The sequence below is a fragment of the Xylocopa sonorina genome, chromosome 1 (genome assembly GCF_050948175.1).
Source record: "Xylocopa sonorina isolate GNS202 chromosome 1, iyXylSono1_principal, whole genome shotgun sequence".
Classification (NCBI taxonomy): Eukaryota; Metazoa; Arthropoda; class Insecta; order Hymenoptera; family Apidae; genus Xylocopa; species Xylocopa sonorina.
In genome coordinates this window covers 4,989,056-5,015,651 of record NC_135193.1, presented here as the reverse complement: position 1 = coordinate 5,015,651, position 26,596 = coordinate 4,989,056, and the positions used below count along the sequence as shown (strand labels likewise).

The 26,596-nt window shown below is 49.0% G+C and overlaps 2 protein-coding genes across 3 annotated transcripts in view; one reads left to right on the top strand and one right to left on the bottom strand.

Moving 5' to 3' along the window:
* The window catches only part of Neo (ZP and PAN domain-containing protein neyo), a 60,871-nt gene extending 40,752 nt beyond the window's left edge, over positions 1-20,119 (bottom strand). The window contains exons 1-3 of the mRNA XM_076893918.1: positions 20,011-20,119; positions 19,274-19,668; positions 2,752-2,953 (exon numbers count right to left, since the gene is read on the bottom strand). Coding sequence (XP_076750033.1) covers positions 2,752-2,953; positions 19,274-19,637 — 566 coding nt within the window. The 5' untranslated portion in view covers positions 19,638-19,668; positions 20,011-20,119. The remainder of the gene's footprint in view (positions 1-2,751; positions 2,954-19,273; positions 19,669-20,010) is intronic.
* The window catches only part of Atg16 (Autophagy-related 16), a 392,813-nt gene that overhangs the window by 221,203 nt on the left and 145,014 nt on the right, over positions 1-26,596 (top strand). The window lies entirely within an intron of this gene.

Below are 26,596 nucleotides of genomic sequence, written 5' to 3'. Positions count from 1 at the left end.
AATGATTCTAAATGCCGAAACGAAACTATGAAAGAGCGCCGCTTATGCATGTCTTTTGCGAGTCGCGCGTAGGGTCAACAGACGACAGGTTAACAGCGAGGTAGAACACAAAGCGGATATCGGTAATGACAGAGAGAGAGAGAGAGAGAGAGAGAGGCGGACCCCGCGAGCTACGTGGGAGTGTTCGATCCGGAAGTTGATTCGCTTCTACGAAGATGAAATCTTTGCTGCTCCCCTTTCCACAGTTTCCCGGACACGGACGCGCAGCTATGCCACTTTTGATACGGTTCCGCTTGGGCAAAGACCTCTCGACCCTGCCTCGGGTCGAAGCGAAGCTCGAGGGTCGTCGCGACCGACCAGATGGTAGAGACCTTTCGCTTAGGTGCTTTCGAGGTGTGCACGTGCACGCTGCATACCGTGCTCGCGAATGCGAGAGGCTTGACGCGTCGCCGTGATATCGCATAAACGCGCGTTCCACCGCCGCGCCGGTTTCCATCCAAATCGGAAGAAACTTTCCGCCCTGCTACGGGTAGCCAAGCTCGCTTCCGCATACTCCAGCCGGACGTCGATATTTCACGCGACCAATACGGGAAAATAAATGAAATTCCTTAAACCGATGTCCCTCGAGACCCTGGCGGTAATCACCGACGCGAACCAAAGCTTCTGCCCGTGATACGTTTCAGCGCTTCGCTGTCCCGTTTATGGCTAGTTTATGGAACGACGCGTTGCTTGCCTGCCCGTCACGATTATGACACGGTTATTTATTAATTAACCTTCGTCGCACGGCTGCTACCGGGGAATTTATACCGGTTCATTCGAACGTTGCGACGCCGGTGCACACTTTGCGCCGCGGGATTCATTTTACGCGCGAAGCACGCGAAATCGCCACGGCATTCTTTCGAACGAGATGTTATGCGCTCGAGGGTTTGAGGCTTGTACCAATATTTGCGACGTTCCCCGTTAAATTTCCAAGCGTCGCGTAATTTATGCATGTAATTTAATAGTCTAGTAGAATTTTGCAATTTTTCCGAACGTTTCGAATATTTCATCCGCTCTGACTATTTCATCCGTTCGATTTGGAACTCCTCGCGAACGCGGAAGAATGAACGATTTTACAAAGGGAATCAAAGATGGGATTATTGTGCGCCAGAGAAAATTCGTGCACTTCAACGGTTAGAAAAATCGGGTTAGTAAAATGGACCGATGGAGTATAATTGAAACCATAGAGTATTCCCTTTGATCCGTCGTCTCGCTTGCCTTCTGTTGTCATTTTGTAGACTACGATACTTCCAACTTCAAGATCGTTTAGATTTTTATATACTCTACGAACGTTCGATTAGAACGACCCGTACTTTGGCGCCCACGGCAGCGGGACTGAATAAATAACGTCGCATAAAGCGGGGACTGTTACAAGAGATGGAATGAAAATTGCGCGACTGAAAGAGGAACGATAGTTTTAGCGATACAGGGGAGATACGATCAACAATTCACACGCGTGTAAAAAAACCGTACCCGCGAGATAACGGGACGAGATCTGCGCTTATCGCGAGCGCTAAATTCGAGATAAGATGAGACTGGTGGAATCAATTTCTTCCACTGAGAATATCAAACGGGAACGACGCGAGAATAAAGCGATCCACGAGATTACGAATTTTCCCGGTTCTCGTGGTTCGCGCGTCACAGGAAACTGTAACGAAAACGTTTTAATACGCGTCATCGCGGCAGCGCATCTATCTAATTACGAAACGTTCTCAGATATTAGCAAATAAAACGAACCAGCGTACAGTTAACAGGTTTCTGAAGCTAAGACGGTAACTGGACTCCCGGTATCTATCAATGCGGAAGAAAAGTCGAATCGACTAGAAGCAACGGGCTTAATTATAATTTAAAGCGAAGACTCGTGACCCGGAAGCTTGTCGACGAAGCATTTTTCCAAAGGTGACGCGTCATTTTCGATATAATTGCCGTTTCAGTACGATATCGCGTCTATCGGGGCAATTTTTTTGCTCCTCTGCGCCAGGTTTCTTTTCCGCGGCCCCTCCACGGTAAGGACAGCGCAGTGACGCAAGCATAATTAGCCTGGCCACGATCAAAGCGCTCTTCCGATGCGCTCCTCGAGCGTACGCGAAATGACAGCAATGAAAAACATTGCCAGCATCGGAGCAGGGAACGCGGGGAAGCGGGACAGAGATATTTAAATAGAGTCGAGGATAGGGGGTAGAATATATAGGCTGGAGTCGCTCGTAAATAGCCGTGCGACGTGAAATGACAAACATACGATGAATCTGGGTGGCCCGGAGCTATTTCTCTGCAACTTTTCCAGAAGGATTCGCCTGTTCCGTCCGGTGTTTCAGCTCGTATGAAACGCCGGGGACGGCCGCTTCATGACCAAGAAACACTCAAGAGTCTGTAGGAGCGTGATGTAACGTCCTCCCCCGATCGAGGAATCCAATAACTGGAAAACGCACCGGAGCGTGTAGAGGTGCCTTCGATTCACGAAGACCTACTCGAAGGAGGACGACGGGAAAGCAGAGATGAACGTAGCAGCGTTCGCGCGTGTGTGTGTGTGTGTGTGTGTGTCGATTCGCGACGAATCTCGGGGACGAGTGCGTCCCCCTGCCTTCTCTACGGCGGCGGATATCGTGTCTGGCCGCGGCCAAGAGGAAAAAGAACCAGGTCGCCGGAAAACGACCCGTCCGTTGAATAGGATTCGCGATGCAGCAAACGAAAAATAGCCACGTTGATACTCACCGGCACAGGAATTCCCTCTCGCCTAAACAGAGCTCCAGGCAGTGCTGTCGCGAGGACGCATTCATAGTTCTTCGCGTGTGGCCCTGAAGACGATGTCCCTGGACCCTGTCGATGCACCAGGCACGTTCGCATGGTTTCACAGCCAAGCAGCTCTTCTGAGCGTAGATAGTGAATACCGGAAACTGGGATTGCGAGAGCGCACCTAGAATAACAACAGACACTCGTGTTAGCTCGTACATTTTTCTATCTACGCGACCGCTGAACATCGAGTCACGCGGATATAGATAAGCGGATTTTACGAGAGAGAGAGAGAGAGAGTGAGAGAGAGAGAGTTGGGAATTCCACGGAACGGATAGCGGTATCCTCTAGTCGCCAGCGTCCTAATCGAAGTTTCGAAGGCGACGAAATTGATGCCAATCAATGCCTGTTACCCCGACGGGCGACGAAAGTGTCTCGGAGCCGAGAGAGCTCGTTATTCTTTCCCTGTCGATCCGTGGATGGGGGTAGACCGCGTTAAGTGGCGGAATAATTTCCGCGGCCCTGCCTCGAAATCATAATTAATCTCGAGCCGGTTGACAGACGCGGTCGGCGGCGGGGGCGTGTTCGATCCTGAGATTCGTTGAAAAGTTTTAGCTACCGGCGAAGGAGACGCGGCTCAGACGCGGTAGTAACGAGGTAACAGCCTCGCGAAAACACGGAACATCGATCTCCTGGCAGGCGCTAAAGATATTCAATTACCAGCTTCTGGAAGGCTTCGCGGGCTAATGACTATGGGTAATTTTAATGACCGGTGAGAGACCGCAACGGTAACCGCAACGTAAATGAACGTTCCTTCGTTCTGCGGGGTTCGACGCGATCTACGATGTCGAATCATTCGTGGAACGCTGAATAGTAGGAAGATCTTACTCGTTACGGGCCGAGGGGTAAGCGCATTACAGTAATCAGCGGCCACTTCCGGGGGCCTATATGCAGAAGACAGGTACCATTTACTCATTATAATGCGGTAGCATTACCAGATAATGGAGCACCGTCGGATCGTAAACATTTTACAGGTACGAACAGGATGGAATTTTATCGGGCGAGTTTTTCTTTCGCGCATTGTTTCTCGCATTGCTCGCCTCTATTGTGCTCTGAAAACGTACCCGGGCATCTTCGCTCGGCGGAACGCCGCGCGGACTTTCGGTCGCGGGTGGAAACGGTACGATATAAATGTTTGCCGCGAACTTCCGCGCGAGTCGAGTAAGGAATTTTTATTCCAACGTTACTCGCGACCGAAGAAATCACGGTGGAAAATGTCGAGAGGTTTGGAATACGGTTCCTCTTAATTATTCGCGTTATCGCGATCTCTCCTACATCAGAATCCGAGCGGTTAATTAAAAATTCGTGGTGACTGTGATTTTCTGTCGACACGATTTATCAATTACAGAGCCACTTAGTTAACATGGAAGTGGTCCTGGCAAGCAATCAGTGCCCGAATCGATTCCATAGTTTCCGCGGACGAGCCTTTCTACCTGGACTGCGGAAAGAAGCGTCACACGTAGGCTGTGGTATTGACCGGTGCTATCGTTCCGTATTTTTCACCGTTCGTTTAACCAACTACCTTCCGCCTCGCTCGTTTCGCTATGAAAAATATCGTTCCCGTACCGACCGCACCGCAAACTACTGTTGGAATACCTGAACGCCCAAATGCGTGATAAATACCGGTCGTTAACCGTACCGGGGAAGACTAATTCCTCCAAGAGAATTGAACTTTATCACGATACAGTTGACGCTTACGACGATTAAATCCGCAAGTATTTTCATCGAGCAATTTGGATAGCGAAATCGTTGGCGGTACGCGTGTCGGTTCTTTCGATCGCAGGAAATCTTGTCGCGCGAGGGATCGCGCCATCTATCAACGAGCGGAATACAAATTGCACGGTGAACGTATGAAAGGAAATAAAACAATAAACGTGTCGAACCGAAACTGCCAATCTCTGAAAGCACGACATTCTGGCGCTAGGCCAGCTCGCCTTTACCTTCTGCTTTCATTTCTTCGGCCGTGGGATGCAGATTCCAGGGAAGATTGCGCGCAGTCATAAATCTGTTAATTTCTGTTCGAACCGTGGGGGGAGAGCGCGGGGGATTAACGTGTTCGTTTTCAGAGTAAAACGTATCAAGTTCGGTTCTATCGGCAGGATATTCGTCCCGGCGTCTCGTCGTTAGAGCTCCTCTCCTGGAAAAATCGTCCGCCGCGGAAGTACGTGCCTCCGTACTTAAGAGAACGAAATAGCTTTATATCGCTATAAATCTGGCAGAGATTTATCGACCGGCGCACCGTTCCACCGCGGCGCGCTAACATCATTTCATACTAAAACACAGAGATTCCCAGTGAGCCGGCTCGAGGAAGTACGGAAAGGAAACTTCCACGTGTAGGTTGTCACGACGTCGAGGGAAATGTGGAACGGTCCGGGGCGCATCTGCAGCGTCGGTATTACGGAACGGCGATCGCACAAAATGATGCAAGTAAACCGCCTGTGTACCAACGTACCGTGGAACAGTTCGATTTCTGATATACGAGGCGCATTTAGATAGGATTCAACCTCAAGTGGCGTCGGCAACCTACCAAGCGTGTGCCGCCCCGCTCCGATCCGTTCGTCGCGGTGAACTTGATGTATAATCTTCGGTTCTCTCTCTATCCACACCACCCCCCACCATCCTCCTTCGCATTTTCTGCATCGAACCGACTTTTATTTCCCCATGCCATCCTCCGACTCCGACTTCCTTCCGCGAACAAAGCCAATGAAATTCCATTCTTACGTGCGCCCTTTCAACGCCCGTTCTCGCGCTCTGCATTCCGATACAGGGTGGTCCGCTAAACACCCCAAGGATAGAATCTGCTATCTAATCTCGCGCATCTATCTCCTTTATCCCGAAACTATTCAAACCTTTGCGTTATATAGCGATAAATTATGCGAGCGGAAAGAAAAGGACGAAAGTACGAGTGATTAATAAACGGCCAGGGTACTCTAATTAAATACGAGCGAAGGCTGCATCCTATAGAATTACACCACCGCCCGTATCAGACCTTCACACTCAACGAAGCAAGGGAAACGGCGTGACCGCGTATTACTGCAAATTGAACACCAAGACCCGCGCTATTCAATAAATGATTGGATTTTTTCTTCACGCTTCTTGTATCTAGTAATTACTCGCGAAGGGTTTTACTGCCCGCAAATGTGCTTAACAACACCGACCTAACTACCACAGATAATTATTAAATTATGCTATCTAATTGCCGCTTTAACTTTTAAGTTAATTCAGCCTTGAATCGTCTTGAATTATAGACCATATAACTGGTCAAAGGAAACAAGCGTAATTATACCTGTTTGCCTTATGAAAAACGTAACGCCGGCATATTATACGCTTATCGTTGTTGCAGCCTGTTTTCAAATGTTATATATAGATTACGTACACGACGTAACGCGTTTATACAAAACGTGTATACACGTGTATGTCCCCTTCTATGTCCATAGATACATTCGAATAAATGGCTTTCACAGGAAGTCCGCTCGTACATATGCAATCACGCAACCGTTGCATTTACACACGCTAAGAATTCGCGAATACTTTTTTCATTTACAATTCTTGGCGATATATTTTTATATGCCGTTCGAACCACCGCCACGCGCAAAATCGTTGGGCACGTATGTATCGAGAAATTCTTTTAATTCCTAGGCTGATTGTCGAGTCGAACGATTTTCACTTTCCCCTTCGTTTCGACGATTTAAATATTTTTGTTATCCAGCTACCACCGTCGCTGAACCACCCTGTACAAGATACCACTGCGTATTTGTACATTCTTTTCCCGGCGCATAATTACGGGCGGTCGTTACACGGGCTTAACGTGCCGTGTAAAGTCACAGTTTTTCAAGTAGCCACCGACCGGACGTTGCGTAATTGTGCTCGCTTTCACGAGTGCTTTCAGCCACCCGTGGAACGGAGACGCGACAAATAAGGTGGGTGAACGCGCAACGAACGGATCGACCCCGCAATCAACCCCGTCCACCCCCGCTTTCTAATCGTTACGCGATTATCGAGGAGACGGGGAGGCATGCGCGATGCTCCGATTATTTTCATTTCTTTCCTTCCTCGGGGTTGCTCGAGTTCGGTGGAATTCAGCGCAACGCTCGCGAGCAATTAGACTTTCAACCGACGTAATGAAACCGATTTCTTCCTTCCCCCGTTTAACGTTTACTCGTTACTCGCGTTTTTACCGCCGATTTTTCACCTCTCCTCCCGACTTATTCGAATGCGAGATTTTTCTCGCGAGCCTGACGAACTTCGAAACTGGGCTCCCGTATGAAAAAAAAAAACATTGTCACCGTATTGGAGCGCGCGATGTTACGCCCTGCTTGAATTTCACTGTGAAACTAATATTTTGGTCGACGGGGTAGTTTAGCATGTACGCGAAGCCGGAATAAGAAAAGTCTCCTCGTTGAAACGGCGCCAACATTTTCAATCGCCCTTTGCACTCGACAGAGGCCCCCTTTTTCTCCGCCTTCTCGTCTGTTCGGCAGACAGTGATGCAATTCGAGGAATTGAATGCATTCGTACTTTTAACGTCCCTCGACTGTCGCGCGTGTCCTCCTCGTCACGACCACTTTTCCTTCTCCCCTTCCCTCTCAATCTACGGACGCACCCTCGCGTGCCTTTCAAATTTTACTTTCAAAACTGTCACCCCGTCTGATTCCTCTCGAAATGTTCGATGTCGCAATCTTCTCCGTCCAATTGACTAACCCTCGCCGCGTTGAAAAAAAAATTCAACGGAGTGCCGCGTGCGTTCGTTATCCCGGCGAACGATGTCTGGTCACGGTAATCGTAACGAGATTAACGCGACGTAACGAGCCGTGGGACGTAACGAGGACGCGATGAACCGTGCAGCGCGCGTCCATCTTGGTACGACGCGAAAATATGCATTTCAGGGGCGCGTAATTGTCGTAAATACGTAACCGCGGCAGGGTGAGGAGTCGAGGGAGGCGGAGGGTCGCCACGGTAGCTGGCTCGTCACTTTTTCAGGCCGCGTAATGTCGTCAGAGGCCCGGTGTACGTTCCACGGGGCGCGAGGGCCGTCTATCTCTGGTGGTATGTTTCTAATTTGCGTGCATGCACGGGGCACCCCATCAGGCTTGGCAAGAATTTAATACACGAAACCCACCACGCCTAGTCTACGGTCTCTATATAAGTGAACGCGGGGTATGCAAACAGGGCCGTTCGAGCACGACACCGGGGAGAGCTGAGTCACGAGCACGCGACCAGATCTGCACGACTGAACAGAAGAGCGGTCCAATAACGTAATTACTTTCGTTTCTCCGCCGGAAACTGTTCGCACTTCGTGCACGCACGCCCTGTCAATTGAATATGCTCGTTGCCATGTGATTTTGCCCCCACCGGCTGGTCGACTTTTTGCTCTCGAAAGAGAAGACCAGCCCGAGGAAAAGGTTGCCGAGTCGGCTTGATGGAATCGATGAGCGTACGTATTACCGGCTCAAGCCTTTCGGTTATTTATAGTGTCCATTCCAGTTTGGCGCGTTCAGCGGATGTTCGATAGATTTTACAAGCTTCTAGGACGATTAACAGACTTGACAAACGGAATACCGAAGTAGCTTGCAAGCTTTTGAGGTACATCGAAATATTAAGTAGTACAGGGTATAATATCGTCGTCGAATGGCAATGGGAAGAGAAACGATTTTGACAGATGTCGAATTCTCTTTTCCCAGTACCATGTTTCTTATTACCTCTTTGATACAAAGGTATGAATATACCCGTGCTCGTCAGGCTATGAATAGAAGCCTTATCTCGGGGTGATTCACCACTGAAAGGGCTCCACTCCCTTTTGTGCGGTTCTATAAACGGTTCGGTATTTGCATACGCGCGCATCAATTGTACGCGTCATTGTTTAACGATGTGTTAGCAGATTTGTTAGTGACGTGATCTTCTTATATTTGTCGGCTCAGTAATTCCGACGTCAGGCCGTTTAATACGCTTTATCGAGCACAATTGGCTACCGCCTGTGGTCGTGGGACGAGATAAATAGTCAACCGGTCAGGTATGACGAAGCCAATGACTACTGGTTGTATCCTCACGACCGTCAGTGACCTCTGACCACCCCGAGTGACTATGCTACTTCGGTATTAACCGATTCGGAAGCATTCAGAGATTTGCTTCGAGGACGATGACTCGACCGCTTCTCTGGCTGTCGTTTGTAACCGCTGAAGCACAAATGAAACGTATAATTGATAGACCTCTCCAGTTTTTCTCTACCTTTTTGCGTGTCGCGATCCAACGGACGTTCTCTCCTAGAAATCCTCTATGAATAGATATCGATGGAGAAAGTTTCCTCGTTTGCGTGTAACAACGCGTTACCGAACCCTCTTCGCCCGTTTCGCGTATCTTCGTTCATAATCGACGCAACGACCGGTAGAAAGTGAAAGGTATTAGGCTGTCCCATGAAAATTTCCAATAAATATCACGCAGCCTCGCTCTCGCTGGGCCCTACATTCTCTCAGGCCATGGGAGCTAGTCGAGAGGAAAGAAATCACGATCATCCCCCTTCGACGGAGCGTCCTGAGGATCCTCTTAAAACGCGCGCGGGACACGAAGCTCGCGTGGCACGAAGGCGTCGTCTTCTCCGGCGATCGTCGGAAGTGTCTCTTCCTGTCTCGGTTATCTCCGACTATTAGCGCTCGACTCTATGCAAATTCAGCAGCAAGCTGTAACGGTGCTGTTCGAACGGACCCCATAAATTCCGTCGGACACGAATGATCTCAGCTCTCCCTCTCTCTTTCTCTCTCTCCCCTTCAGTCCAGTATTCGTCCATGTCGTGGTATTGGTAGCCAGTAGGTTTGAGGACATCAGAGGAGTGAACGTATACCACCGCGATGGGAGCGTACGCGGAAGGTATTCGCTTACGAACGCCTTACTTACCTCGATCCGCGGGCGCGAGTGATACACGCGTGTTCGCACGCACACGTTACCGCACGTGTCCTTAACCCGAGCCGCGGGCACCCGTATTGCGACAACGAACGCATTAACGCTTTGGTTCCGGGCGATCGGGTGGACTACCTGCCCACCTTCTGCACGTCCGCGTTCGCGCATACCTGCCGTAGCTGCCCGCGGGCTATTTAATATTCGAAAGGCATCAGGCCCACGGTATATACTTCCCACGGTTGTTTGGAATCCAGTGCGTGGACTTTTTAGGTATTCAACGGTGCTGCGACACCGCTCGACAGGCAATAGTCATCGTTTCGCGACACCAGACACACATATACTGACGCGAATCCTCGAATTATTGCAGAGATTATGCGGACAGGAGATTTGCATTAAAGTAAATGATGGTATCCTTGATATCCGTTAGTGTCCAGTATTTATTGAAATTTATGGTGAGAGAGGCGATTCTATACTTATTAGGTAGAGGTTAATTGAAACGAGGGTAAGGACTTTTGAGCCCCTTTTCTGCTGTACTAGATGTTTGTAAAATGATCCCTGCACCGCAAGTAGGGCAAGTCGTGTTTCTCTCACGTTCGTAAACGATATGCTAAGGTAATGTGAACAGCTCGAAAGGGATTACGTTTTGAGGTCCATGTTTTTACCAAGACCCAACGATGTATTGCTCCTTTTCTCGAACGCGGAAAACGTACACCTTTTGTGCATCGATTAAATCCTCTTATGGGTAGTATTAGGCTAAACTGGTTGGAGAACGATAAGCCAGTTAGCGTAGTGCAACTATGAAGTGCACACGCGTCGCAGTACCAACGTTTGAATCCTTGTAATTTGGAGTGGACCGGTAGATTTTCACGGACATACCCTGTATGTAGATAATGGCTTTTGAACAACCCGATTTTTAATTACGTGGTCACGAGGTCAGAAGCGAAAACCTTCAACACGAGCAAAGTGGACGGAACTGGTTTCGTGTAACTGGGTACAGTTACATAAACGAGAATGATGTAACGCCGTTTTATTGGCGCCTTGGTAGACGATATCATAAATGGGATGTCTATACAAGTTTCATCGCAAATAATACTTAGTAACCAGTTATGATCCGTGGAATTTACGGTGTGTGTCTCTATTTAATATCGACGTTAAACTGTGACTCGGTTAGACATTTCCGTGATGAAAAAATACTGGCGATTTGCGATTCGCCGTTCGTAACGACACGCGCGAGACGCTTTCACGACTTATATGGGTTTCATAGCAAACGCGACGATCCCAATATCCAGTGGATTATTACCAATATCGAATCAGTCAGGTGTAAAAAGTTAACTAACGGATCTCTCTCCAGATTTTAACGGTAACTCGACGCCTCTCAGTTTTTTTCTCCCAGTAAATTTGAATTAATGATGTAATATTATTCATAGCTGGCACGCGAATGAAACTACCCAGACAAAAGTGATGACATATTTCATTACAACTTCTACCTTGTCCACTTAAGAATTTCCCCTCGCCATCGTACATAAGTTATAGACGCGACGCGTAGAAATACCAGCTTCTTGACACATTGTTGGCGATCCACGGAAAATTACCTTCGCATGTGACACACTTCCAAACAGAATGACAAAAATTACTTTTATCTTTACTGCTTAAGTAATCATTGCTTTCGCTCTCTTTCTCGCAAAATCGTCCACTCGGATATCGCGTTCGTGCAACGAAACCATCGCACGAGCTTCTCATTCAGATTAGCCAGTTTACTGGAACACGAGTCGCTCGACTCGCGAACAGCACGAGTTCAGCTAACCGAGCGTTATCGTCCCGCAAAACTGCCAATCGTTCGTTAAGAAGATCTATACGTGTCGTCGTTACTACATGGCCTGTTTACTTCCGTTCACGGTCCAAGTCGCTCGTTCCTCGAATTAGCCCTGTACGCTCGTATTCAACAGCGGTGTCTCCGCTGGCGGGACAGCCGTGTGTGAAATTGACTCGTGAATTATGTGTAATTTGTCACAGTAGTCTGCTGGCGGCGCCGAGCCGCGACTTTGCGGTTATATCGATGGCTGCGCCCAACATAAACGATCCTGCATGCATGTCGCCTCGCGTGATGCTCGTCCTTCGGCTTCAGCCTCTGCCGTGCAATTAACTTTATGCGATATACCGTTTTCAAGAATAGGGCGAGCCTGCGCGCGATATCGTCTGTTCGCAGGCAACGAATTCGTGCCACAACGTGTCCTTAAAAACTGTCGAACAAAATGGTAAAAGATTCCGTTGCTGTATTCATCAGACGTTTCGTCTAACCGCTCGTAGGTGAACAGCGACAGTCGAAAGCGATTCTTTCGCAGTTGAACCTCGCTTGAACCCGGCATCGCGGTGTGTCGCGTAATGTCACTCGTTCCGCCTATTCACAGGGTGAGTCATCCTCATCAAAGGATGAAAAAGACTTACGTGCGACGATTGCGCGCGAAGCGGTGGCTCGATGACGTGCACAAAATGTTAATATCGCTCGGTAGGGGCTGATGCCCCCGCGCGTGCTTTTTCGTTTCGTATCAAAACGGTCCTCTGTGCATCGGTGGCTGGTGTTATGCACGCGCGGCGTTATGGTGTTCCGTCGGTGCAGCGGTTGGTATGCGGCTGGGACCCGTTATCCAAGGATGGTTCGATGGTGAATAACCCGACGTAACGTGGCGAGTGACAGTAAATAACCGGACAATCAGATCGTGAAATCATTTCCTCGATCTTTCGTTAACGCTTCTGTGATTCCCCCCCGAGCTTTCGTTCTGTATGGTTGCAACTCCGGAATGCACCGCAGCCGGATAATGTCCCGTACGAAACGAAACAATTTGTCGTTTAACGCGTATCGGCGCGCGGTTAAAGCGAGAAACACGTACGCGTCAGCGTTGATCCGCGTTTCAAGTAGAACGAGACTGTTTTGATCGGACAACCGGAATGAACGGATAAAGCATTTCGCAGAAACTATTCGATGCTAATGAATTTCTTCAGCTATCCTCGCGTCTACTCTCGTCCGCTACTATTTCTCGCGTTTCTACGCTATCCGGAAGCAACGACTTTGAAATTTACGAGACCGCGCACCTTGCGTCCGCGTTGTCAACCGCATTCGTCGCGAGGCAAACCGATTTAAGCCTCTGATCCTCTTCGATCACTATGCAGAATTTCACCGTATTACGTACGCTTCCAAATTGACAACGTGAAAAGTTGAAACGAAATCGAGTCTAACCTAGAGTCATTTAAAACATGCGAACCAACCTGATGGAGTAAATTGTTCGATCGATTTTCATCGAATCGCGAATATTTGTTCGATAAATAATTTCCCGTTTCACTCTGACCTCCGCGAATCTACCAGCGACTACGAAGGCCACACAGAGATCCCGTAATATCCAAAGTATGCGCAACAAAGTTTAAATCCCTCGGACACCAGAAGCGCTAACTTGGTATCGGTCTAGTCCATTGCTCGGGTTCCATCAAAACGGGCGCGAAACTTTTACTGGATGTGGGCTGGTGCCCACTTCTTCGTAGCCACTTATCCACCTATATCGTTATAAAGTTTCGAGGATATCGTCGCGATTCCCTCTATCGGGATGGAAGCGGCACGGCGCGGTCCTCCGCGTTCGCGCGCGCTTTGGTATACACGCTGGGAGTCCCTCGATTCGCGTTTAAATAAAGGCCGCGCGATAAGAGTGAAAAATGACTCGGTGGGAAGCTGAAGCGCGTCGCCGAGGATACATATACGTATCCGAGGTACTGTGCCACGGAAGACTATGCCAGAACCCTCCCCTTTGTCTCTTTTGTCGAGGTTGCACGCCCCACTGAAAAGAATCAGCCGCGGAGAATTTCCTGCCGGAATACTGATTGCGTGAGAACGCGGTGGTAAAGCGTAAAAAATCGCCCGCGCGAACGCATTGATAATGTATCCGTGGCCTGTGTACACAACTCTTTTGATTGCACGAGCTATTGTGTAACAATTTCACGACACGCGCTCCGTATGGAATTCTGACTGTTCGTCAACTGTTCCTCCCATTGATTCGTCGAATCGTGGAACGTTTCAAGTTCTCGATATTTTAAGCGCATTTATTAAAGGGACGAAGAAAATCGTGTTACTCGAATAAAATGTTCGAACCGCATCTCTGTCCCAGACGCGAGAGATTTATTTTCCGGATAAATCCGAGTTAAAAGTCCGAGTCGGAGCGAGCGACGATATAAAAGCAGAGAGAGAGAGAGGGAACGAATAGAGGGTGATTCGACTGGTCTGGTCACGTGGTGGTTGGAATAAATTATCTCGAGATTAATTACCACGGTGCTTGATACTGGTACCTACTTGTAAGTGGTCCTTTGAGAGTGGCGAACAGAGACGGGTTGTAGACGAATGATGAAGGAATGGGAAGTGGACGGCGGTTGGGTCGCTCGTAAGACGATCCTATCATCGAGTAACGGGGCCCAGGGTACAGAAATTTCGTGATCGTGACGCGGCCGCTGTGTCGTCATTGTCCCATCGTCGATCATGAACCACCGGTACACGGGGCCTGCGAACCGACCGCTGGTCCCGTTTTACGAGAAACAAATATTCAACGTGCTAAACCTCTGACGAAGAAGCTCGTTCCGTTTGCAGCAGCGAAATGTTACCGGGAATTTCCACGTGTGCAATGGGCGCATCGTTCCTTATCATCGCAGATAAATCTCACCTACGTTGTACCGGGGGTATGAGTAATGCTTGTAACTTTAGATCCGACGCCACTTAGAGGAGGGAAGAATTGTGTGGGACTTGTATTGAAATTCTTCCTGAATTCGTTTCCCTGTACACTGGGTCTCCGTGTATCCATCGTGCGGAGAACTTTTACTCTTACTTTTCCTCTACTGTTACGCGTTCCTGAAGATACTTCGAAACCGTAGTCTTCCCATGGAAACGTAATTACGCGTTGCGAGCCGCTACGGTATTCTTCTATTTCCTGATCGAATGCACCTAAAAGTGCCAGTAGTATCAATCTTTTTTCTTAGTCAGACCTAAGAAGAACCAAAGAAACCTGTGCGATCGTACGCGCAATTTGAACAAGAATGTTTATAAATTCGACTAGAAAATTGAAATCGTATATATTATTACGGTGCCAGTCGGGATTCTTGAAACGCCATCAATCATCGGTGGGTTAATTTCAATACACAGCACGGTTCAAAGATTAAAGTAACGACCGTTGGAGAGAGACTGTCAGAAAAAAAATGTTAACGATACTCGATTCGTCGCGTTCGATCAGTGGGATGGTATAAACGTGATACCGCTAAGAGTCGATATTTTACTCCTGGATCATTGTTACAGGAAGCTCGTGTCAGGAAGTCATCAAAGCGTAACCATGTCGCTCGTATCCTCGCAGAGCTGAGGCCAGGTTGGCCGATTGGCCGATCTTCAACCGCTCGACTGAATCTTCCTCCTGTTTTTTACTTTCCTTCTCCCGTTTCGCTGCTCCCTTCCTTTCTCTCTCTCTCTCTCTCTCTCTCTCTCTCTTTCTTTCTTTCGCTCGAAAATACCACGGAAGCAAGCACGCTTGACGCGGCCGATTTTACGGTGCTCGCTCAAAGTGACGCAATTAGCTTTAAAATCGTACGCGTCCGATTTTCATCGACCGGCAGCAGCAGACCACTAAAACGGGAAAGATGAGAATGGAGATGAAAGAAGAAAAGTCGGAGGGTCTGGGAGGGTAATAGGAAATAGGTGGAGGAGGAGAGTGATCGTTAAAAGGAGCAAGGGGACACTCTGTAGACGTGAAAACTGTCACAGCCAGTGGTAGCTGCACGCCAACTCGAGAAGTTTTGCGGTAAATGATCGACAATGTGCAAGGCGCCTTGAATCTTTTGCATGTTTATTACTCGTCTCCTGTTCCACTCCGCTTTACCCACGTCGCTATAATCTCATGCAACTGCCTTTTTGCCGGGGGTCATCATCATTACGTGCGTGCCTCGGGTTCCAATTCTTCGTTCCCTTTTTTTCCCTCTTCCTTTTTCTTTGATACCTCGCCAGCAAAAAACGTTTAATGCAGATGAGACTTTCCCAAGGTTTCCTTTCGTTAATTACAACATCTAGTCAACGTGCGGCTAATTTCAAGATTATATCGTCAAGGGAACATCGTTGATAATTGATTTCACGCTCGCAGTGCTGGTTGCAAAGTGGTCGTCCGTCAAATTTGCTCCGCAGGGTAGTTCATTCAGTTACGCGAACTACGAGCAACGCGTTTATCTTGAACAACCGAATTTCTCGTATCGGATCGGAACGAACGCAGTTACTTGAATAATTCCGTAGCTCGTAAAATATTGAATTTTCAAACGCGTTCCAAGAGAGACGGGGTGGCGAAAATTGGTTTTCATTGTTGCAAAAGTGTCCCCCTTTCAGCGATTGTTCAAATGCAATTCTGAACTCGCTCGTATCGAGCCAGGCAGAGCTTCCCGTGCTTGGAGATAATACAAATTTCCGAGCACCGAGGAACATTGTTGACTCGTTGCCTGCACGAAGGTGCGATAACTGCGGCCGTCTTTCGTCGATTTTTCCATAATTATCATAGACCTAGCTAACGGATAATCCGACGGGTACGCCGGCGATGCGCAGCACCGTTTTTCTGTCGGTGCACCAACTCATTTACTGTTTAATTAATGGTTACGGGTCGGCCAACCGTGGACGCATAGTTTATATTAATTACACACCGGAAGATTCAATTAGTGCTATTTCTCATTACACTTACTTATAGCCGTATCCATTATTCATGAGGACGCGGCGAGGCTGGCTGACAATGCATGTGATCGTTACACCGTATTGTTGCATCAACCTTTTTTTCGTGCACGACAATTCGATGAAAATGCATCCAGAACAACACTTGACGTCGGATTACTACGCTAATGAAAACGCTCATCTGCGGTTCATTGTTAATGTTGTCGGGAATTTTGCTTGTTACCAGCGAGTAATCGTTAACCTGTTAAATATTTAGCATGCTCGCCTCGCTTAATCATTTATGGTACGATACACATTTTTCAAAGGGGATATAGGTATCGGAACTATAATTGATATGGTACCCATACTCTCTGCATCGTGAACGACGCCGAGATTCCTTTCATTCGCGAGACTTTGAGATTCGAGAATGAACATTTTTACTTCGAACAGAAGGAAAATTGTTCCGTTCCGTATAGCGAACGTTCTCGTGGCTGTCTCTGAATATTAAACCGCGTTTAAACGATACCTTTCTCTATGCAAAGACGCGCCCAGCTAAAGGTAAGAAAAGATGTATGACTCGAAATTGTGAGCAAGAAGGTGCCCGTGTAGACGCAAGTGTTTCTCACTAAACTTGGGAAAGTGGCACCTGGCCGATGTGACATGTTGCATGCTCGATGTGCATACATGGGCCGTTGCATAGAAAATCGGATGCAGCGTGTAAGAAGGTATCGTCTAAACCAGGCTTTGTACAAAACACCACGTAAAATATGGTATTAGAGGCAATATTTAAATTGAACAATACCGAGATCGTTCCTTCTTCCATCTCGATCGATGTTTCATCGAACTATCGCCTGGTACGATCAAAATACAGATCCTCCTAAAACGGTACATTTTTCGGTAACAAGATGTGATAACTCGTTTGGCAGGCGACGAACTTTTAAGCCGGACAAAGACGCTTAAAGCTTCTCTTTTACTCTTCCATCAGCATATCTATATAGCATCTCAACGTCAGTTTCATCTGCACGAGAGCAATTGTGAAAATCATATTCCCCGCGTTCTTTTTTTTTTCATCGACTTTCTGATGTTTTCTTTTGCTTTTTTAAAATCGAGCATAGCGCGCAACCGACGCGCGAATCGAAAGCGTAGCGCAAAAATTCGCGCTGCCGGTTTTTTCACGCAAAAAGCTCGTTCAAACGGGACTGCACAGAGAGAACGAGAGGCGCGCTTGAGAGTGAGAGAGAGAGAGAGAGGGAAAGAGAGAGAATGAGCGTAAAAATGAGCGACTACACGGTAAAACTTTAGCACGTAATCCGAGCGACGGTTTTCAGCGGAATGGCTTAAAACTGTCTTCAATTCGACGCCTCGAAACGCGGCGGAAGAGTAGGTCGAGGAGCGCTTGACAAATCTCCATCGACTGGCTCTTGATATTTCGCTGGAACGTTTTGTAGAAAAATCAACTGCGCCGCGAGTGCGAACGCCGCTTCGTACTTTGCAAGAATTTAAATAAGATCGAGGTGAATCGAAGACAGATAGCACGTAAGGTGATTTCGAATCGGCGCGGCTCAAGCGAGCTCTTTAAATCGAAGGATTCCCTTGTTAAAGTACATCGAGTTTAACGATAAATAATACCGCGACGAGCCGTGACGCTTTTTATCATGCAAATATAGAATTTTTTCGTTTCCATTTAAAAGTTTCGAGTCTTTAGGAACGATTAAAAAGTGTTAACCAAAGTAGATAACGAGGTAATGTCTGTCATTATAACTTGGGACGCGTAAAAGTTTACGTAATATGATTGCAATTAACACTGTTATTTCCTGCCTGGACAAATAGCCGCGTGTGTACCGCCGTTTTAATAGGACGTGTCAAAGTATTTTAGGTAGCTGGGTTGCTTGTCGATGCTAGCCAAAGCTCAAAAATTCGCGCATTTTTCACCGCGGACAAAATCGATACGTGAGATATTGCGATTCTATCGGCAAACATGGATTACGTTACGCCTCGACGTTTAATCCGCGAAATGGACGATTAATAACGATGGGGCGCATACACGTGCACGCGTATATACGTACACGTTCCACGGATAAAGTACGAGCCAGAAAATTCTACGGAACCCGTAACACGGTTGAAGAGTAGATTCGACAAGCAGTCGGGTAGAAATTCCTTGGCTCGACGATTCCCTTATATTTCGAAAAGCAGGCAAACGTGAAAAGTTTCCAGAGCAGGATCGTTTAAAGTTCTCCCGAAAACATTCGCGTTCTTTTTTTTTTTTCGAAAGAGCCTCGAGACTCGTTTATCAGAAAAATGTAGACGCACGTCCGTCGTTGATATCGTTAAGTAGGAGACCGGTAAGGAGCGGAGGAGAGAAAACCGTGACGGAAATGAAAGGTAAATGGACCTTCGATAAGAGACGGTTCCACAGCGGGTACGTACCGCGTTGACCTCGATCTCTGACCTCCTGGACGCATACTTTCTTCGCAATCGAACAAGCAAATAGCCGTCGACCGTCCGAATATCGTATCGAACCCGTTACGCCTTTAGCGAGGCGACTCACGTGTCGTATAAAACCGGCGATGGCCGGCTACGTACGAAAGGTTCGCGCGCGCGTCTATTTTATCCATCGGTTCTGGCCATTTAATCATTCCGCGGCGCGCTTCGACGGTTCGTGGAATTCCCATATTCGGTCGGGGTAACGTACGCGTTCGTGGCACCGTTCAACGTCGACGAATCGGGTAGTAAGAGTGATCGGCTGTACACAGTTCAGCCGATTGACCCGCGGACGTTTCCAGCCCGGATATCGGCGCCGATCGGTTCCACCGACATCCACGCATGAGTACCATAACGATTCAATCTTACCTGGGTTGCTGTCGGCGTTCGAGCTGAAGAGGACGCAGAGGCCCGTCTCGTAGTTCACCGCCTGGCAGGAGTCGTTCGTTTGACAGGTCTCGAGGCAATCGGTGAGCATCAGCGTTCCCGGTATGGACTCGAGCATGTTCGTGGGCGCGGTGTACACGTAACCGGTGACCAGCTCGAAGCCCACCATTTCTCGGTCGCACTCGTCGGAACCGGCGGACGGCCCCGTGTAATCTGGCCCAGAAAGACCCGACGGTACCGCGGAAGGGGCTGGTTGTTCGACCGCATGAGTCGACTCCGCGGCCGCCACGCGACCGAACCTCGCGATAGCCTGCAGCAGCAGCAACGCCGTGATGAGTCTTGTCATAGTGCCGCTCCACCTGTCTCTCGGTCTTTAACTGCAATCAGAGAATACCTGCAATTACCTCGCTGATTATACATCTTCGCGAGAACATTCGTTATTTAGCATTGCCTCGAATAATCATTTCCCAACGCGTTTCCTTCGCCTCCCCTCTGTTCCTTCCGTTGCTCGTTTCTTTTTTGTTTTCTTTTTTCTTTTCTTTTCTTTTCTTTTCTCTACGAAGAAAAGAGGAATATCGGCATCTGGAAAGAAACCAGCCGCTCGAATACCAGGGAAATATCTTGACACGACTCCGCCGACTACCTGAACCTATATTTAGACCCATCCGTCTCTCGACGCTCTTTTCGTTTCTGACCTGTTTAACTTGTTTCGCTGTTACCTTAGACGAATCTTGTGACTTAACATTATCGCCTCCTCCGTTTTCGTTCGGTTATTTTACACCGCACACTTTTCCCATTTCCATGCTGACGTTGATTAAGAGAGTAGCGGCGAATGCCATTAATTCTGCGACTCGAATACACGTTACAACGTTACTCTCGCAGAAGCGTTCGCGTCGCGCTGACCGAGAAGACTGTCACCGAAACGACTACGACCTATTGCTATCGCGATATATCGCCACGGGCGTGGAAAACGGTGTGTAAATACCGGTGTATTTCTACGCGCCGCTACTCTCGGACGGTGTTGTTTTGGTCGCGCGAGACCCAACAGCGATCGGCCCGGTGGTGACATTACACGCATCGCAGCGACGAAGTTCCGGGAATTCCGCAGTTCTCGCGAATAACCGCAGGCAACGGGAATTACGAGAGCCCCGTTCGTCGCGCACAGTTGCGTATTCGTCTTACGCGTTAAAATAATTAGACGGGACGCACTCGCTCGGGTATCGGTTTGGAACGTACCTGTCGAGATTATCGATAACGGTGCTGAGAGCTTCGGTATCGAATTGGTAGCAGCAGCAGCAGCAGCAGCGCAGGCAGAGGAGCAAGCCAGCGCGCGTTCTCCGTTTCCTAGTCCCCCTGCTGGAATACCGCAAGGACGTTCCTCGCGAAGGCGAAGAGGAAGACGACGAGGAGGAGGACGAACGAGAAGAGATGGACGCGAAGCGGTCGCGCGCACAATAAGAGGAAACGGTGTGCACCAACCGAGGGAATCACTGAGTGTCGATAGGCCGGTTTATTTATCGCGGCCGCGGCTCTTACCACTTCGGAAATGAACGACGATTTGCAATGATAATACGGATCCTCGCGAACACCGCGCTGCAGGGTATAACGACGTCGACCGGCTGGCTCTTAGGCACTGGGTACACCTGGCCGAGCCGCGGCGCACGACTCTTCCTCGAGCGAACGGTAGAAGGGGGAGGGGGCACTGGGACCGCTGCCGACTAAGGAGGACAGAACGGTACGCACAATTCGATCGGAGCTACGACACCATTGAAAACAAGCCAACCTCGTTCTCCCCTACCCTTTCACGCCGCGTGTCCACGTTTGCCTCCACCCGAATTCTTCCCCCATTCCTCCGCTTCCTCGTGTAAACTCTTATCGGGAGCACATACCTCTTCTCCTCTCCCTCTCCAATTTTCTCTGCCACCACTGCGGCCGTACCCGCCGACAGACCTGGATTTCGTTCACGTATTTCCAGCCGATCGGGTGAAATTCTATTCTGACTCGGGGGCAACGGTTTTTCAGGCCCCTTCAACGGTTGACGTAACCGTAGCGCCTCGGGGCACCCGTGAAATTTATTCCACCTGCGAGTCATCGGCTCGCAGACCGGCAGCTCGTAAAATCCTCATCGACCAGCGAATTTGCTACGATTTAATAAAATAAAGAGGCGAACGCGACACCTCCGCGGTCGTTCGGACACGGTTCGCGTCGCGACACGCTCGTTCACGCGGCTGCGAATGACACTTTAACGAGCATTCGCAGCGGGATCTTGAAAGATCTGATAATCCTACCAGCGACGATCGCGAGCGCGACAAATTTCGCGGGATTTATATCGGCCAGGATCTGCTTCGCGCGAGACACTTCATCCAGTTTACGTTCCCATGTAAAATAATAAGTACCCGGTAGTTTTGTTCTCCACCGTCTGCGCACCTTTAGCGAGACCATTTGTCACTTCCTGACTGTTAAAGACCGCGGATACCAGCTCGAAAGCGCGTACACGCGGTCTACGTACGAAAAGTGCGCGGGGAGAGGTAAAAGGACCCACGATGTAACAGGGAACGCGGTAACGGGATGAATAATTAGGTTCCTCGATGCCGGATTACGCATCGGGACGCAGTGTACACGTGGCGCGATGTCGGGTCGGAAAAGCACCGCGGCGGTGGTTCTTCTCGGTGAAAGAGGAACAGGTGGAACGCGAACCGATCGCGATCTGTCATTAACCGATAGTTAACCCAGAATTTCGAGTAAACGTTGCGTGCCAAATAAAATGTACAATAATTATCGTGCGAGCGTACACATATCGGAGCGGATGAGGAATGCTGGTCGATCTGGAGAGATGCGAGCGGGCCGCTCGCAGATGAGGATAGGTGGGGAACAGGAAAAGCCGGGGATCCCAAAGAGAGCAAAATCGGGTGCACGTGTGAACAGTGCGACCTAAGCGGGCGTCGGTGTCCCTATGAGCGCGTACAGCCGGGCCGATTCACGCGGTGCTCGGAGGATGTTCGAAGCGTGGAAGAAGCGAAACGAACATCAACTGGTGAGAAAGAAAGGGAAGAGAAAGAGAGACGTAGCGCTCGTACCAGGTGCCTATACCATCGCGTCACCATGCTGAAGTAACGGTGCTTGGATGTCTCATCGGGTTCAATCGCAATCGGCAATCTTCCGCCACGGAATTTCGCAAGGAAACCACCATTTTCTCGTCGTGGTCGTTTTCCTCGATTTACAAGCCGCCGCTATTCGTCCGCCCTTGAGTACCGATCGACCCAATGGCCCCCTGGCCGTGTCGTTCCGTCCGCTGATGCGTGTCTCGCGGACTAGTTTCTAATCGAGCCACCGCGTATCGCGATCATTTTAATTATTCGAACGTTTCGATTCTATTCGCCGCGGTAACGATCGCGATTCGATCGCAGCTCCTATCTCGTGACAGAATGATCCCCGTTGCATTAACGCGTTAATAACACCTGCTATTCGGAGCAGAAACCGACGCGTGTACAACGAATACTGTTTTATTTAAATATTTGTATCGCGTTTTATTTGCTCGAATAATTGTATCGACTTGGCTAGCGAGACGTTGGACTCGCGTGACTAGTTGAACGAGTGTAATGTATTACATATCGGAATGAAAATGTTGCGATCGCAGGAAGCTGCAAACGCAGAAAGTGAATCGCATCCGATCTCTACGAAAGCCGCGTATTTATTCGACGAGTAACGGCTGTCTAAGCTTGTCCATTTATAAAAGATTCGCCCCGCGTGGACGTTACTCCAGTTTCACATTGTTACCATTTCCTGCGTGTTTTCCCTGCGATCCAACGTCAATCGAGGAAAATGAGGTACCGTAATATACTTGACTATGTAAAGGGGTTACAGCCGTACAAAGTAGCGAAGCAATTGACATTCTCCCGTACGAGCCAGCTAATACGATATGTATTTTAGTGGCCCCAAAACAGTCTGTATCGACCAATACGTACCGCGGGACCTTGGCGCTAACTGAATCGAATCGGTGGCACTAATTCCGAACGGAAATTGTACTGTTACATCCTTGTCTCCAGTAGGCCAATTAAAAATCTTGACCACCTACCGCGTCGATTGACTCTTACTTCGACTCGATCGAGGTCCTTACCGAGGGGACACGCTGCAACGTGGACCCCGAACATTTGACCATGCGGTTTTCGTAAGCGAAACTTTGGATTCTCCGCATCGTTCGAGAGAAAAGTAGGATAACCCGTGGCAATATTTGGGTCGCTAAAATTCTCGAGATCGCTCCACGTAACTCTTGCCGCGCTTCTAATTTATTACTTTCCGCGGTTTAATTTATCGACAGCCGTGCTGTGTAACCATGATTCCGGGCTTGGAAACATTGTACAACAAACGAAACGTACGAATCACTGGTGCGAACGTTTAACGGGCACGCGACTTATCGCATAACGGCGTAAGGCCGTTCTCGATACTGATTCTCGGTCAAGCGGATTCTCAAAGTTATGCAGAAGGTTATAAGAGTGTACTGGATGGCTTGTCCACGATGTGCACTTGCCTCCTCTGATCTCTCTCGTTCCCTCTCTCTTTCTCTCGAAATTTATGGATGTTAGTCGGATCGTAAAGAAAGCCTTCCATACTTATTTAATTCGTACCACTTTATCGCGCGAACCGGAGAAGGACTACCGCGAGGCTCTTTCTCTGTCCGAGCCGACGTTAAATTGCTAAACGTTATCATCCCGATCCCCTCCACGGGGCTGAGAAACAAAGTTACTCGTGACTCCTTTGCCGATCCTTTCTTGAAACTTTTATTCTCGTTTAACAACCTTCCTCGCGACCACTTGTTCCCGTGAATTCGTCCTCCTTTCACGATCGCCGGGGTCTTAAGGTCAACTTAACCGCGCCATTGTCCTCGAAAAATATGATACGCCGTGACTGTGAAACTACTTTTACCGGGAAAAGGGAAAATTATACAGTTTCTGATTTTTATGCAAACTGGTTACCAACCAAATTGACTATTCAGGGGCCGCGTAATAGAGCATTCAGAGGAGAAGTAAGACCGAGGATGCTCGCCCGCTCGCGAGGTTACGTCCTTCTTCCTGGCCGTGCTACAGTTTGAATCGCGCGGACAGAGAGTCAGAGCGTAGAGAAAAAAAAATGATCGAAATCGTTAGTTTCAATCGGATCGGGAGGCGCGCGTAGAATATAATTTGATCCGCGATATTCGTTATTAAACGGCTACTAATCGAGGGGTAATAACGTGTTGGTCCTTAAGTAGACATCGTTCGTGGCATCGGCGGCTAGGTGTAACACGGTCGGACGATGGTATAACTCGTTACGTAATTATTCGATGGTGAACATAACGATGTGGGGGCGGTTTCGAAGCGGTCGTTTTAAAACGATACCAGGGTATCGCCGCGGCGGTTTCCAGGGCTGCCGCCGTTGATCGGCGATCGGCGCGGAATCGAGCGGAGTCTCCGTTAATGGTACGTTCCGCGCGGGTTCGACGCGCTGTGCGTCGGGCAGGAAAATGCGAGGAGTCGGATAACCAGGAAACTGGTTTATGCGTGGTTACGCTCCGCGCCTCTAAGTGGCTACCCGCTACCATCTATAGATGGTACACGTTCACGGATACTGTTAGAGAGGGAGACAGACGTCGGCCGGGTATCGGGTGGAACGGAATAAAAGCTAGGCCGGCCATTAGATGGAACAGTGGCGGACGATGCGGACGGAGAAAAGAAGCGATTACTTTGGTGTGCACGTAGCCCGCGATCACGAGCGCGTTAAGGTGGCGGGATGATTGAGCCGGTGGATGAAGTTCAAGGAAAATAGTGTATAGAATTTCGAGAAGAAGCTATTTGCTTCTACACGAGCCCGTGTATTCCGCAATCAGCCATCCCGGCTGCTGATGGATTCGAGCGAAGAAGGATGGGGGGAACGGGGGATGGGATAGATAAAGCGTACCAAAGTAATGTGGTAATTAAACTTTGGTCGTATTACACCAGACTCCCTCTGCTCTGTGCTTCTCTTGCCCCCAGCGCCTTTAGCCCGATCCCTCACGCGGCCTCCACCGAGAATGTCCCGTCGAGATTGATAGTGGTCCAACGTCGTAGTTTTAGCCTCTCTCTCTCTCTCTCTCTCTCTCTCTCTCTCTCTCTCTCTCTCTCTCTCTCTCTCTCTCTCTCTCTCTCTCTCGATCCACCTTACTGGTAGGCCTCCTTCGTTGTCCTAGTCAGGCTATACGTCCTGTCGTAGCTTTTCTGGTTTTACTGTCCCTCGAAGAGCCAGTGGCTGTTATCGCGACGGTACAGGAGAGGTGGCGTGTTGCGACTCGTGCGTTTAATCGCGATAAAAGATCTTGTCATGAGCCACGGAACGGCATTACGATCCGTAAGCTCGAGTCTCTCTATCGGCCGCGAGAACGCTTTATTTGCATAAAGGTTAGACCGCGTACCCACTGTTGCTGCCTTCTCATAACTCCTTTATTTTTCGCATCGTCCACCTCTCCCTCCGGCTTCGACGACCACCGCTGCTAGAGCTGACTTTCGATCCGATATGTGGATCATGCATTCGCCATCGCCGGATAACTTTTCGTCGACGTCGCGTCGGTGTCCACTGGTTACCCCTGGGCCCTGCGCGGCTAACGAATACCACGGAATAAATAGAAGTACCCCCGTGCGCACACGTACGCGAGCGCGTCCACCAACACGCCTGCTACCTAACCAATGGACTGCTACCTCGACCGTGTGCTATCGAATCTTCCGTTTCCGTAGAGTTCGACCGTAATGATGTTATATGTTGCGCGGAACAATCAACGGTAGATTATCTCTGAACAGCATCCACCGATGCTAATGAATTCGAGTTCGAGCATCATTTTTTCCTGTCATACCGCATTCCACGGGAAACCGTGGAACGCGCGTAGGCATAGCACGCGTGCGTGGAGTTGTCGCGGAGTCGAGTGTTGATGGATCGTGTCAAAGCCGATAAAAGAACCGCGACGCGACCAGTTGCACCCGATAGAGACGAGACTCACGTTACGCCGCGTAAAAACGCGGAACGATAAGAAAAGTGGTATGAAAAACGACGAAAGGAAGGTGTTCGAACAAGGTCGTGAGACACTTGCGTGTCCTGCCGACTTAACCGTGTATAATGGGACTACCGCTCTCTGATTGTCATTACCGTTGCTTTCCGCGTTCATCAGCTTCGTGCTTGCACAACGCCGCGTGGGTTCACCACGCTAGCCGATACTGTGCTCCAGGAAAGCGTTGATCACAGATAAAGCCACCGGTAGAAACAATATAGCTCGAGTCCTTTTATGCGATCGCACTCGTTTCT